This window comes from Oncorhynchus nerka, linkage group LG14, assembly GCF_034236695.1.
Source record: "Oncorhynchus nerka isolate Pitt River linkage group LG14, Oner_Uvic_2.0, whole genome shotgun sequence".
NCBI lineage: Eukaryota > Metazoa > Chordata > Actinopteri > Salmoniformes > Salmonidae > Oncorhynchus > Oncorhynchus nerka.
The window spans coordinates 78,224,110-78,239,824 of NC_088409.1; the positions used below are offsets into that span (position 1 = coordinate 78,224,110).

Below are 15,715 nucleotides of genomic sequence, written 5' to 3' on the forward strand. Positions count from 1 at the left end.
CTAGTTCTAGTAGTAGCATTAACATAGCAGTAGTAGTAGTAGTAGTCGTAACAGTAGTAGTAGTAGTAGTAGTGGTAGTAACAGTAGTAGTAGTAGTAACAGTAGTAGTAGTAGTAACAGTAGTAGTAGTAGTAGTAGTAGTTGTAGTACTTGTAGTAGTAACGTAGTAGTACAACTAGTTCTAGTAGTAGCATTAACATAGCAGTAGTAGTTGCAGTAATAGTAGTAGTAGCAGCATTAACCTAGTAGTAGTAGTAGTAACGTAGTAGTAGCAGTAACATTAGTAACATAGAAGTAGTAGTATTATTAGTAGTAGCATAGTACTAGTAGGAGCAGTATTAGCAGTAGTAGGGGAGTGGTGACGTCTACTGTTTGCTGATGATCTGGTGCTTCTGTCACCAACCAAGGAGGGCCTACAGCAGCACCTAGATCTTCTGCACAGATTCTGTCAGACCTGGGCCCTGACAGTAAATCTCAGTAAGACAAAAAATACACTGCTCAAAAAAATAAAGGGAACACTTAAATAAAACAATGTAACTCCAAGTCAATCACACTTCTGTGAAATCAAACTGTCCACTTAGGAAGCAACACTGATTGACAATACATTTCACATGCTGTTGTGCAAATGGAATAGGCAACAGGTGGAAATTATAGGCAATTAGCAAGACACCCCCAATAAGGGAGTGGTTCTGCAGGTGATAACCACAGACCACTTCTCAGTTCCTATGCTTCCTGGCTGATGTTTTGGTCACTTTTGAATGCTGGCGGTGCTTTCACTCTAGTGGTAGCATGAGACCGAGTTTACAACCTACACAAGTGGCTCAGGTAGTGCAGCTCATCCAGGATGGGACATCAATGCGAGCTGTGGCAAGAAGGTTTGCTGTGTCTGTCAGCGTAGTGTCCAGAGCATGGAGGCGCTACCAGGAGACAGGCCAGTACATCAGGAGACGTGGAGGAGGCCGTAGGAGGGCAACAACCCAGCAGCAGGACCGCTACCTCCGCCTTTGTGCAAGGAGGAGCACTGCCAGAGCCCTGCAAAATGACCTCCAGCAGGCCACAAATGTGCATGTGTCTGCTCAAACGGTCAGAAACAGACTCCATGAGGGTGGTATGAGGGCCCGAAGTCCACAGGTGGGGGTTGTGCTTACAGCCCAACACCGTGCAGGACGTTTGGCATTTGCCAGAGAACACCAAGATTGGCAAATTCGCCACTGGCGCCCAGTGCTCTTCACAGATAAAAGCAGGTTCACAATGAGCACATGTGACAGACGTGACAGAGTCTGGAGACGCCGTGGAGAACGTTCTGCTGTCTGCAACATCCTCCAGCATGACCGGTTTGGCGGTGGGTCAGTCATGGTGTGGTGTGGCATTTCTTTGGGGGGCCGTACAGGCCTCCATGTGCTCGCCAGAGGTAGCCTGACTGCCATTAGATCCTCAGACCCCTTGTGAGACCATATGCTGGTGCGGTTGGCCCTGGGTTCCTCCTAATGCAAGACAATGCTAGACCTCATGTGGCTGGAGTATGTCAGCAGTTCCTGCAAGAGGAAGGCATTGATACTATGGACTGGCCCACCCGTTCCCCAGACCTGAATCCTGAATCCAATTGAGCACATCTGGGACATCATGTCTCGCTCCATCCACCAACGCCACGTTGCACCACAGACTGTCCAGGAGTTGGCGGATGCTTTAGTCCAGGTCTGGGAGGAGATCCCTCAGGAGACCATCCGCCACCTCATCAGGAGCATGCCCAGGCGTTGTAGGGAGGTCATACAGGCACGTGGAGGCCACACACACTACTGAGCCTCATTTTGACTTGTTTTAAGGACATTACATCGAAGTTGGATCAGCCTGTAGTGTGGTTTTCCACTTTAATTTTGAGTGTGACTCCAAATCCAGACCTCCATGGGTTGATCAATTTGATTTCCATTGATCATTTTTGTGTGATTTTGTTGTCAGCACATTCAACTATGTAAAGAAAAAAGTATTTAATAAGAATATTTCATTCATTCAGATCTAGGATGTGTTATTTTAGTGTTCCCTTTATTTTTTTGAGCAGTGTAATTGTGTTCCAAAAAAGGTCCAGTTGTCAGGACCACAAATACAAATTCTATCTAGACACCGTTGCCCTAGAGCACACAAAAGCTATACATACCTCGGCCTAAACATCAGCACCACAGGTGCTGAGAGACCATGCAAGAAGGGCATTCAATGCCATCAAAAGGAACATAAAATTTGACATGCCAATTAGGATCTGGCAAAAAATACTTCAATCAGTTATAGAACCCATTGCCCTATATAATTGTGAGGTCTGGTGGTCCGCTCACCAACCAAGACGACACCATTCTATATACATCCGGCCCGTCCTTGGACAATGTGCTATCTAACCTCCAAACGAGCTTCAATGCCATACAACGCTCCTTCCGTGGCCTCCAACTGCTCTGAAACGCTAGTAAAACTAAATGCATGCTTTTCAACCGTCCGCTGCCTGCACCCGCACGCCTGACCAGCATCACCACCCTGGATGGTTCCGACCTTGAATATGTGGACATCTATAAGTACCTAGGTGTCTGGCTAGACTGTAAACTCTCCTTCCAGACTCATATCAAACATCTCCAATCGAAAATCAAATCTAGTCGGCTTTCTATTCCGCAACGAAGCCTCCTTCACTTACGCCGCCAAACTTACTCTAGTAAAACTGACCGTCCTACCGATCCTCGACTTCGGCGATGTCATCTACAAAATTGCTTCCAACACTCTACTCAGCAAACTGGATGCAGTTTATCACAGTGCCAACTTTCACCTTTATTTAACCAGGTAGGCTAGTTGAGAACAAGTTCTCATTTGCAACTGCGACCTGGCCAAGATAAAGCATAGCAGTGTGAACAGACAACACAGAGTTACACATGGAGTAAACAATTAACAAGTCAATAACACAGTAGAAAAAAAAGAGAGTCTATATACATTGTGTGCAAAAGGCATGAGGAGGTAGGCGAATAATTACAATTTTGCAGATTAACACTGGAGTGATAAATGATCAGATGGTCATGTACAGGTAGAGATATTGGTGTGCAAAAGAGCAGAAAAGTAAATAAATAAAAACAGTATGGGGATGAGGGAGGTAAAAATGGGTGGGCTATTTACCGATAGACTATGTACAGCTGCAGCGATCGGTTAGCTGCTCAGATAGCAGATGTTTGAAGTTGGTGAGGGAGATAAAAGTCTCCAACTTCAGCGATTTTTGCAATTCGTTCCAGTCACAGGCAGCAGAGAACTGGAACGAAAGGCGGCCAAATGAGGTGTTGGCTTTAGGGATGATCAGTGAGATACACCTGCTGGAGCGCGTGCTACGGGTGGGTGTTGCCATCATGACCAGTGAACTGAGATAAGGCGGAGCTTTACCTAGCATGGACTTGTAGATGTAAACATACTGTATGCTTCACATGCCAATAAAGCCCTTTAAATTGAATTGAGAGTGAGAGAATAAAAGATTAAGAGAGTTTGAGTGAACAGACAGTAGGGACATGACAAAATGTGCACCGGGGCCTCCCAGACTGTAGGGACACGACAAAATGTGCACCGGGGCCTCCCAGACTGTAGGGACATGACAAAATGTGCACCGGGGCCTCCCAGACTGTAGGGACATGACAAAATGTGCACCGGGGCCTCCCAGACTGTAGGGACATGACAAAATGTGCACTGGGGCCTACCAGACTGTAGGGACATGACAAAATGTGCACCGGGGCCTCCCAGACTGTAGGGACATGACAAAATGTGCACCGGGGCCTCCCAGACTGTAGGGACACGACAAAATGTGCACCGGGGCCTACCAGACTGTAGGGACACGACAAAATGTGCACCGGGGCCTACCAGACTGTAGGGACATGACAAAATGTGCACCGGGGCCTCCCAGACTGTAGGGACATGACAAAATGTGCACCGGGTGTGAGTGAGTGCAAGCGTGGCAACTGTTGTTGACATGAGACTCGTCTAGCCCCAGCACACCCCCCGCAGCTTCATGATTCCACCCAACTCAAAACCCTGCTGCAGCCCTGTGTATATGAAAGACAAGCAGCACACACGCACGCACACGCATGCAGAGAACACAGTCCATGGAGATGAGGCAGTCTGGAGCCTAATGATTCTAAAAAGTTCATTACCACATTCATCTAGGTCTGTGACTGCGGGGGAGGCAATATCAGAGAGCATGAATAAACATTCTCTAGACTAGTAGCACAGAGACACAGCTATTATATCTGTCTTTATTAACATAAGAGAAATGTCTGCACACATTCAACACTCCAACAGTTTTATAAATTAAACAACTACAAATAACTTTTCCCAGCCTCCTTTGTGCGCAGCGAGAGAACAAAGTTAGCATCCTCTCTCGGAGGCCTAATGAATGGCTCGGCATGTGGCCTGTTCATATCTTCCAACTCATTATTTAATTAAACCACTCATGGATGAGAAGCAAATGTAATTTACGATGCCATCGCGCTTCATTTGAGTATGTTTTCCTTATCTCTGGGAAATAACACACACACACACAATAATTTAGATTTTGATCACGGCACATTATGTGTTTTTTCAATGCAAAGCATGAATGGCCTTACAGTAAAGGACTCATAGCCTATACACATAGATATATGCATACAGTACATACATACAGTACATACATGCATATAGTATATACAGTACATACATACATGCATACAGTACCTGCATGCATACTAGAGGTCGACCGATTTATCGGAATGGCCAAAAAATTAGGGCCGATTTCAAGTTTTCATAATTGGAAATCTGTATTTTTGAACACCAATTTGGATTATATATATATTTTTTTTTAACGCACCTTTATTTAATCTTTATTTAACTAGGCAAGTCAGTTAAGAACACATTCTTATTTTCAATGACAGCCTAGGAACGGTGGGTTAACTGCCTTGTTCAGGGGCAGAACGACAGATTTTCACCTTGTCAGCTCGGGGGATTCAATCTTGCAACCTTACAGTTAACTAGTCGAACGCTCTAACCAGCTGCCTATCATTGCACTCCACGAGGAGACTGCCTGTTACGCAAATGCAGTAAGCCAAGGTAAGTTGCTAGCTAGCATTAACCTTATCTTATAAAAAAAATCAATCAATCAACCAATCATAATCACTAGTTAACTACACATGGTTGATGATATTACTAGTTTATCTAGCGTGTCCTGCATTGCATATAATCGATGCGGTGCGTATTCGCGAAAAAGGACTGTCCTTGCTCCAATGAGTACCTCACCATCAACATCAATGCCCTTCTTAAAATCAATTCACAGAAGTATATATTTTTAAACCTGCATATTTAGCTAAAAGAAATCCAGGTTAGCAGGCAATATTAACCAGGTGAAATTATTTAAACCAAATTGAACATGTTTCATTATTTATTTGAGGCTACATTGATTTTATTGATGTATTATATTAAGTTAAAATAAGTGTTCATTCAGTATTGTTCTAATTGTCATTATTACCAATACATGTTTTTATTTTTTTTTTATTTTATTTTTTTATCGGCCGATTAATCGGCATAGTCTTTTTTTGGTCCTCCAATAATCGATATCGGTATTGAAAAATCATAATCGGTCGACCTCTAATGCATACAGTACATACATAAGGTACATGCATGCATACAGTACATGCATACAGTACATGCATGCATACAGTACATGCATGCATACAGTACATACATAAGTTACATGCATACAGTACATACATACAGTACATGCATGCATACAGTACATACATACAGTACATACATGCATACAGTACATACATACAGTACATACATGCATACAGTACATACATACAGTACATACATGCATACAGTACATACATACAGTACATACATGCATACAGTACATACATACAGTACATACATGCATACATACATGCATACAGTACATACATACAGTACATACATGCATACAGTACATGCATACAGTACATACATGCATACAGTACATACATACAGTACATACATGCATACAGTACATACATACAGTACATACATGCATACAGTACATACATACAGTACATACATGCATACATACATGCATACAGTACATACATACAGTACATGCATGCATACAGTACATACATACAGTACATGCATACAGTACATACATACAGTACATGCATGCATACAGTACATACATACAGTACATGCATGCATACAGTACATACATACAGTACATGCATGCATACAGTACATACATACAGTACATGCATGCATACAGTACATACATAAGGTACATGCATGCATACAGTACATACATGCATACAGTACAGGCAGCACATACAGTACATACATACAGTACATACATACAGTACATGCATGCATACAGTACAGGCAGCACATACAGTACATACATACAGTACATACATACAGTACATGCATGCATACAGTACAGGCAGCACATACAGTACATACATACAGTACATACATAAGGTACATACATAAGGTACATGCATGCATACAGTACATACATGCATACAGTACAGGCAGCACATACAGTACATACAGCACATACATACATGCATAGTTATGTTGTTTTTTATGTATCACTGAAAACTTTCTAAGAGATCTGGCCACCCCACATAGCCTGGTTCCTCTCTAGGTTTCTTCCTAGGTTTTGGCCTTTCTAGGGAGTTTTTCCTAGCCACCGTGCTTCTACACCTGCATTGCTTGCTGTTTGGGGTTTTAGGCTGGGTTTCTGTACAGCACTTTGAGATATCAGCTGATGTACGAAGGGCTATATAAATACATTTGATTTGATTTGATCCCTGTTGGGAGCAGCAAACACTGAGTGGACACAACAAAGCTGCCCCACCCTCTGACTCCTGCCCCTCCCTCTGACTCCTGCCCCTCCCTCTGACTCCTGCCCCTCCCTCTGACTCCTGCCCCACCCTCCTGCCCCTGCCCCTCCCTCTGACTCCTGCCCCTCCCTCTGACTCTTGCCCCTCCCTCTGCCTCCTGCCCCACCCTCCTGCCCCCTGCCCCTCCCTCTGACTCCTGCCCCTCCCTCTGACTCCTGCCCCTCCCTCTGACTCTTGCCCCTCCCTCTGACTCCTGCCCCACCCTCCTGCCCCTGCCCCTCCCTCTGACTCCTGCCCCTCCCTCTGACTCCTGCCCCTCCCTCTGACTCCTGCCCCTCCCTCTGACTCTTGCCCCTCCCTCTGACTCCTGCCCCTCCCTCTGACTCCTGCCCCACCCTCCTACCCCTGCCCCTCCCTCTGCCTCCTGCCCCTCCCTCTGCCTCCTGCCCCACCCTCCTACCCCTGCCCCTCCCTCTGCCTCCTGCCCCTCCCTCTGCCTCCTGCCCCACCCTCCTGCCCCTGCCCCTCCCTCTGCCTCCTGCCCCTCCCTCTGCCTCCTGCCCCACCCTCCTGCCCCTGCCCCTCCCTCTGCCTCCTGCCCCTCCCTCTGACTCTTGCCCCTCCCTCTGACTCCTGCCCCTCCCTCTGCATCCTGCCCCTCCCTCTGACTCCTGCCCCACCCTCCTACCCCTGCCCCTCCCTCTGACTCCTGCCCCTCCCTCTGACTCCTGCCCCTCCCTCTGACTCCTGCCCCTCCCTCTGCCTCCTGCCCCTCCCTCTGCCTCCTGCCCCACCCTCCTACCCCTGCCCCTCCCTCTGCCTCCTGCCCCACCCTCCTACCCCTGCCCCTCCCTCTGCCTCCTGCCCCTCCCTCTGCCTCCTGCCCCACCCTCCTGCCCCTGCCCCTCCCTCTGCCTCCTGCCCCTCCCTCTGCCTCCTGCCCCTCCCTCCTGCCCCTCCCTCTGCCTCCTACCCCTGCATCCTACCCTCCTCCTGCCCCTGCCTCCTTCTCCAAACTCTTAAAGGGATACTTTGGGATTTTGGCAATGAGGCCTTTTACCTACTTCCCCAAAGTCAGATGAACGTGTGGATACCATGTTAATGTCTCTGTGTTCAGTATGAAGGAAGTTAGAGGTAGTTTTGCTAACTAGCATTAGTGCAATGACTGGAAGTCTAGCGCTAGTTAACAACTTCCTTCAAACCACACGCTGAGACATAAACATGGTATCCATGAGTTTATCTGACTCTGGGGAAGTTGATAAAGTGCCTCATTGCCAAAATACCGAAATATCCTTTTAACAGCCACTCTACCCCATGTCTACCTCTCTGGCTGGCATGTTGGAACTGCGCTTTATCTTCTCCTATAACTAACAATCACTTACTGTATCCTAACCTGGCTGGATTCATTCAGAGTTCTCAGTCAATTAGTTCAGTGAGTAGGGTAGTGGGCCAGCAGAGATCCTATAGTGAGTAGGACAGGGCTAGGGGTCCTTACCTTTGGTGGCCCCTGCGGCCCCCAGGTGGTAGATGGTCCCCAGGATGAGCCACAGAGCCCTCTGCTCCTCCACTGAGATGCCCAGCACCTTCATGGCTGCCTGCAGCTTGGTGAACTGCTGAGACGACTTCTGTTTGTCCTCCAGCTACAGAGAGAGGGGAGGGAGGGAGGTGGATGAAGGATACAGTTAAGACAGTTTTCCAGTTGTCCTACACACACACACACACGCACGCACGCACGCACGCACACACACACACACACAATTCAGAAAATGACATATAATACACATTATAATAAGAGCATAATAATTTTACTTTAGACTGAGGCACAATTCCGAAGGCGCTGTTCTCTGCAAAGTGGTTAAAGTGCAGCTCCGTTCTGAGAGGAAACAGAGGAAATGAACAGGTTCAAAGGACAGTAAATAGCTAGTTTAAACCACAAGGTTAACATGAGAACAAGATTATATACACAAGACCAAGCTTCTACAATGGACTGCAACCACTCACTTCAATTTAATCCCAATTGAGAGGGTGTAGAGGGCTCACCTGAGAGTGCTGTCAGCTCCGGACATCATGTAGTAGAAGACGTTGAAGGTGGACTCAGTCTCCGGCCGTTTGGTCACTCTCAGCTTCTCAAGCAGCATGGTCTGAGGTACAGGAAAAGGATAACAAGATATCAATATGTGTGTGTGTGTGTGCGTCAGTGTCTATGCCGTGTGTGTGCGTGCGTCAGTGTCTATGGCGTGTGTGTGCGTGATACTGCCTACCTGTATGGATGCGGAGGCCACCTGGCCAGCCTGGTCGAAGTCCAGAGAGACAATCTGAGAGAAGCGGCTAGCATTGGTGTTCATGGAGGTGGAGCTGTTTCCAAATGCTTCCAGGATAGTGTATACTGCCTGCCACTTCTCCCCTGCACAGAACGAGGGAGGGAGGGAGGGGGGAAGAGTACAATTAGTGGAAAGCTTTATTTATTTCAAATATCATGTCAGTGTTTTGGGATTTCACATTCAATACTGTTCCACTGGTGAGGCGATTAGACTACCATCTTTGATAATCATGTCATGTCAGTTAGGCTTTGTCAATTATTCCCTTAGTGGAGCTCATTTCCCTATTTCGACATCAAGCTGAGCAGGAACGCCTCATCACTCAGAGAGTAGGGCTACCAGTCAGACTCACTTAATCCTAATGATCAAGCTGAGCAGGAACGCCTCGTCACTCAGAGAGTAGGGCTACCAGTCAGACTCACTTAACCCTAATGATCAAGCTGAGCAGGAACGCCTCGTCACTCAGAGAGTAGGGCTACCAGTCAGACTCACTTAACCCTAATGATCAAGCTGAGCAGGAACGCCTCGTCACTCAGAGAGTAGGGCTACCAGTCAGACTCACTTAACCCTAATGATCAAGCTGAGCAGGAACGCCTCGTCACTCAGAGAGTAGTGCGACCAGTTAGACTCACTTAATCCTAATGATCAAGCTGAGCAGGAACGCCTCGTCACTCAGAGAGTAGTGCGACCAATCAGACTCACTTAATCCTAATGATCAAGCTGAGCAGGAACGCCTCGTCACTCAGAGTAGTGCGACCAGTCAGACTCACTTAATCCTAATTGCTTCTGTACGTAGCTCTGGATAAGAGCGTCTGCTAAAGGACTAAAATGTCAATGTAAAAGTAGTTATGTGAAACTTATAGAGCCTACTGCACCTCCCATAGCAGCTCCTCTGTTTAACAGTCTAGTCTAGTAGTGGCTGGTGGCTGGGTTATGGAGCTCTCATTAGCCCATTACAGCTAACCAGGAGAAGCTGAGGAGTTTTTTGCTAATTATCCCCCAGCTCCACAGGGCATCATTAGGGGCTCCCCTCATCCATCCATCCCCCCCCCCCACACACACACACACAAATGCACACTAACATTCTCACACACACACCTGGAATACTGAGCCAACCACAACCGCTCTTCGAACCAAAAGGTTTTGAAGCCAGCTTCCATCGAGCTGTCCCTCTCTCCTACTCCTCTCCCAAATTCTCAGTAATACCCTTACACTCTCCCACATGCCTACCTCTCTGGCTGGCTGGCATGTTGGAACTGCTCGTTATCTTCCCCTACTAACTAACATCTACTGCACCTGTTATAACGGCTAGATTTCTGCTGAGTTCTCAGTCAATTAGATGACACCGATCTAAATCAGTAACAACTCAGTGAATGTCCTCCTGTGTACAAACACATGTGGAGCCATTAGATTATTTCATTAATTAGCTATTAGGCTATTAAGACTAATTACCTACAGAGTAATTAAGTTACTTAATAGCCGTGGTGGTTTAAATTAACACTGAAGTAATTAAGCCACCATCTCGGACCAAACTAAGGTGATTATAACAGTCCTTAAACATTCTTTACATTTTATTTATACATTTCCCTCAGTCATTTAATATACAAAATTCCCTGAATACTAGCTTTACTGCTTGCTGGGAGGAAATGAGCTGGCCAGAAGGAAAGAGGGCAACTCATCATAGTGGAGGACTCTCTCACCAGAGAAGATCTTTCCGGTGCTTCCAGCGATGGAGACCAGGTACTGGACCAGGTGTTGACAGTTGGTGGTCTTGCCGCTGCCGCTCTTCCCCAGCAGCACGATGGACTGGTCCTGACGCGTGGTCAACAGGTTCCTGTAGGCCGACTGAGCCACCGCGTAGATGTGAGGTGCCGTGTCCTCTCGCCTGCAACCCTTAAACATGTGCATCACCTGATGGGACCGAGGAGAGGGAGGGAGGGAGGGAGGGAGAGGGGTTGGGGGAAAGAGAGGTACAAACCATTTTAACTGTAGTTCACCTCTAGTCCTCCCAGTGACTCCTGTATGGTCCTCAGAGGGGCTCTCTGTGTGTGTGTGTGTGTGTGTGTGTGTGTGTGTGTGTGTGTGTGTGTTCACACGCGCGCGTCCTTAAAATTGCCACATTCCCAGCTAAGCACCCTGTCTGTAAGGTCTAATGGGTAGTAGTTCCATTATGGGTGATGAGAGTTAAGTAGATAATACAACCTACAGGCCTCCTCAATACGGTCACCTCTAAATCTCATTAGGATAATTGGATTTCATTGTCATGTTGTGGACCACTGAAGACGTCCCTCTCTATCCTCCTAGTCATCTCTCCTGTTTTAATTCATCCAACCTCCTCTCCCTAACAGGAAATACTATGACATAATAGCAAGGAAATACACAATAAATAATAGCATTAAGTACACCACAATGCATACATCAAACAACATGCATCATACCATTCTAAACGGAGAATAAACCAGAATCACATCAGTGGAGTGGTACAGATACACTACCGTTCAAAAGTCACTTAGAAATCTCCTTGTTTTTGAAAGATAAACACATTTTTTTGTCCATTAAAATAACATAAAATTGATCAGAAAAACAGTGTAGACATGGTTAATGTTGTAAATTACTATTGTAGCTGGAAGTGGAAGATTTTTTAATGGAATATCTACATAGGTGTACAGAGGCCCATTATCAGCAACCATCACTCCTGTGTTCCAATGGCACGTTGTGTTAGCTAATCTTAAAAGGCTAAATGATCATTAGAAAACCCTTTTGCAATTATGTTAGCACAGCTGAAAAAATAGTCCTGATTAAAAAAACAATAAAACGTCCCTTCTTTAGACTAGTTGAGTGTCTGGAGCATCAGCATTTGTGCGTTCGATTACAGGCTCAAAATGGCCAGAAGCAAAGAACCTTCTTCTGAAACTCGTCAGTCTATTCTTGTTCTGAGAAATGAAGGCTATTCCATGCGAGAAATTGACAAGAAACTGAAGATCTCATACAACGCTGTGTACTACTCCCTTCACAGAACAGCGCAACCTGGCTCTAACCAGAATAGAAAGAGGTTTGGGAGGCCCCGGTTCACAACTAAGTAAGAGGACAAGTACATTATAGTGTCTAGTTTGAGAAACAGGTGCCTCACAAGTCCTCAACTGGCAGCTTCATTAAATAGTACTCGCTGTTCCCACATGCTTCAAGAGGGCCACCATTGTTCCTGTTCCCAAGAAAGCTAAGGTAACTGAGCTAAACGACTACCGCCCCGTAGCACTCACTTCCGTCATCATGAAGTGCTTTGAGAGACTAGTCAAGGACCATATCACCTCCACCCTACCTGACACCCTAGACCCACTCCAATTTGCTTACCGCCCAAATAGGTCCACAGACGATGCAATCTCAACCACACTGCACACTGCCCTAACCCATCTGGACAAGAGGAATACCTATGTGAGAATGCTGTTCATCGACTACAGCTCGGCATTCAACACCATAGTACCCTCCAAGCTCGTCATCAAGCTCGAGACCGTGGGTCTCGACCCCGCCCTGTGCAACTGGGTACTGGACTTCCTGACGGGCCGCCCCCAGGTGGTGAGGGTAGGCAACAACATCTCCTCCCCGCTGATCCTCAACACTGGGGCCCCACAAGGGTGCGTTCTGAGCCCTCTCCTGTACTCCCTGTTCACCCACGACTGCGTGACCACGCACGCCTCCAACTCAATCATCAAGTTTGCGGACGACACAACAGTGGTAGGCTTTATTACCAACAACGACGAGACGGCCTACAGGGAGGAGGTGAGGGCCCTCGGAGTGTGGTGTCAGGAAAATAACCTCACACTCAGCGTCAACAAAACTAAGGAGATGATTGTGGACTTCAGGAAACAGCAGAGGGAACACCCCCCTATCCACATTGATGGAACAGTAGTGGAGAGGGTAGCAAGTTTTAAGTTCCTCGGCATACACATCACAGACAAACTGAACTGGTCCACTCACACAGACAGCATCGTGAAGAAGGCACAGCAGCACCTCTTCAACCTCAGGAGGCTGAAGAAATTCGGCTTGTCACCAAAAGCACTCACAAACTTCTACAGATGCACAATCGAGAGCATCCTGGCGGGCTGTATCACCGCCTGGTACGGCAACTGCTCCGCCCTCAACCGTAAGGCTCTCCAGAGGGTAGTGAGGTCTGCACAACGCATCACCGGGGGCAAACTACCTGCCCTCCAGGACACCTACACCACCCGATGTTACAGGAAGGCCATAAAGATCATCAAGGACATCAACCACCCGAGCCACTGCCTGTTCACCCCGCTATCATCCAGAAGGCGAGGTCAGTACAGGTGCATCAAAGCTGGGACCGAGAGACTGAAAAACAGCTTCTATCTCAAGGCCATCAGACTGTTAAACAGCCACCACTAACATTGAGTGGCTGCTGCCAACACACTGACACTGACACTGACTCAACTCCAGCCACTTTAATAATGGGAATTGATGGGAAATTATGTAAATATATCACTAGCCACTTTAAACAATGCTACCTTATATAATGTTACTTACCCTACATTATTCATCTCATATGCATACGTATATACTGTACCCTATATCATCGACTGCATCCTTATGTAATACATGTATCACTAGCCACTAACTTTTTTTATTTTTTTTTATTTTTTTTCACCTTTATTTAACCAGGTAGGCTAGTTGAGAACAAGTTCTCATTTGCAACTGCGACCTGGCCAAGATAAAGCATAGCAGTGTGAACAGACAACACAGAGTTACACATGGAGTAAACAATTAACAAGTCAATAACACAGTAGAGAAAAAAAAGGGGGGGGGGGAGTCTATATACAATGTGTGCAAAAGGCATGAGGTAGGCGAATAATTACAATTTTGCAGATTAACACTGGAGTGATAAATGATCAGATGGTCATGTACAGGTAGAGATATTGGTGAGCAGAAGAGTAAATAAATAAAAACAGTATGGGGATGAGGTAGGTGAAAATGGGTGGGCTATTTACCAATATGACTATGTACAGCTGCAGCGATCGGTTAGCTGCTCAGATAGCTGATGTTTGAAGTTGGTGAGGGAGATAAGTCTCCAACTTCAGCGATTTTTGCAATTCGTTCCAGTCACAGGCAGCAGAGTACTGGAACGAAAGGCGGCCGAATGAGGTGTTGGCTTTAGGGATGATCAGTGAGATACACCTGCTGGAGCGCGTGCTACGGATGGGTGTTGCCATCGTGACCAGTGAACTGAGATAAGGCGGAGCTTTACCTAGCATGGACTTGTAGATGACCTGGAGCCAGTGGGTCTGGCGACGAATATGTAGCGAGGGCCAGCCGACTAGAGCATACAAGTCGCAGTGGTGGGTGGTATAAGGTGCTTTAGTGACAAAACGGATGGCACTGTGATAGACTGCATCCAGTTTGCTGAGTAGAGTGTTGGAAGCCATTTTGTAGATGACATCGCCGAAGTCGAGGATCGGTAGGATAGTCAGTTTACTAGGGTAAGCTTGGCGGCGTGAGTGAAGGAGGCTTTGTTGCGGAATAGAAAGCCGACTCTTGATTTGATTTTCGATTGGAGATGTTTGATATGAGTCTGGAAGGAGAGTTTGCAGTCTAGCCAGACACCTAGGTACTTATAGATGTCCACATATTCAAGGTCGGAACCATCCAGGGTGGTGATGCTAGTCGGGCATGCGGGTGCAGGCAGCGATCGGTTGAAAAGCATGCATTTGGTTTTACTAGCGTTTAAGAGCAGTTGGAGGCCACGGAAGGAGTGTTGTATGGCATTGAAGCTCGTTTGGAGGTTAGATAGCACAGTGTCCAATGACGGGCCGAAAGTATATAGAATGGTGTCGTCTGCGTAGAGGTGGATCAGGGAATCGCCCGCAGCAAGAGCAACATCATTGATATATACAGAGAAAAGAGTCAGCCCGAGAATTGAACCCTGTGGCACCCCCATAGAGACTGCCAGAGGACCAGACAGCATGCCCTCCGATTTGACACACTGAACTCTGTCTGCAAAGTAATTGGTGAACCAGGCAAGGCAGTCATCCGAAAAACCGAGGCTACTGAGTCTGCCGATAAGAATATGGTGATTGACAGAGTCGAAGGCCTTGGCAAGGTCGATGAAGACGGCTGCTCAGTACTGTCTTTTATCGATGGCGGTTATGATATCGTTTAGTACCTTGAGTGTGGCTGAGGTGCACCCGTGACCGGCTCGGAAACCAGATTGCACAGCGGAGAAGGTACGGTGGGATTCGAGATGGTCAGTGACCTGTTTGTTGACTTGGCTTTCGAAGACCTTAGATAGGCAGGGCAGGATGGATATAGGTCTGTAACAGTTTGGGTCCAGGGTGTCTCCCCCTTTGAAGAGGGGGATGACTGCGGCAGCTTTCCAATCCTTGGGGATCTCGGACGATATGAAAGAGAGGTTGAACAGGCTGGTAATAGGGGTTGCGACAGTGGCGGCAGATAGTTTCAGAAATAGAGGGTCCAGATTGTCAAGCCCAGCTGATTTGTACGGGTCCAGGTTTTGGAGCTCTTTCAGAACATCTGCTATCT

At 46.8% G+C, this 15,715-nt stretch overlaps 1 protein-coding gene across 10 annotated transcripts in view; it reads right to left on the minus strand.

The window, feature by feature from the left end:
- The window catches only part of LOC115141926 (unconventional myosin-XVIIIa-like), a 185,565-nt gene that overhangs the window by 67,157 nt on the left and 102,693 nt on the right, over positions 1-15,715 (minus strand). For all 10 annotated transcript variants that reach the window (XM_065000452.1, XM_065000451.1, XM_065000450.1 and 7 more), the window contains 5 exons: positions 10,867-11,077; positions 9,110-9,252; positions 8,889-8,989; positions 8,658-8,721; positions 8,344-8,488 (listed from right to left, as the gene is read on the minus strand). In XM_065000452.1, coding sequence (XP_064856524.1) covers positions 8,344-8,488; positions 8,658-8,721; positions 8,889-8,989; positions 9,110-9,252; positions 10,867-11,077 — 664 coding nt within the window. The remainder of the gene's footprint in view (positions 1-8,343; positions 8,489-8,657; positions 8,722-8,888; positions 8,990-9,109; positions 9,253-10,866; positions 11,078-15,715) is intronic.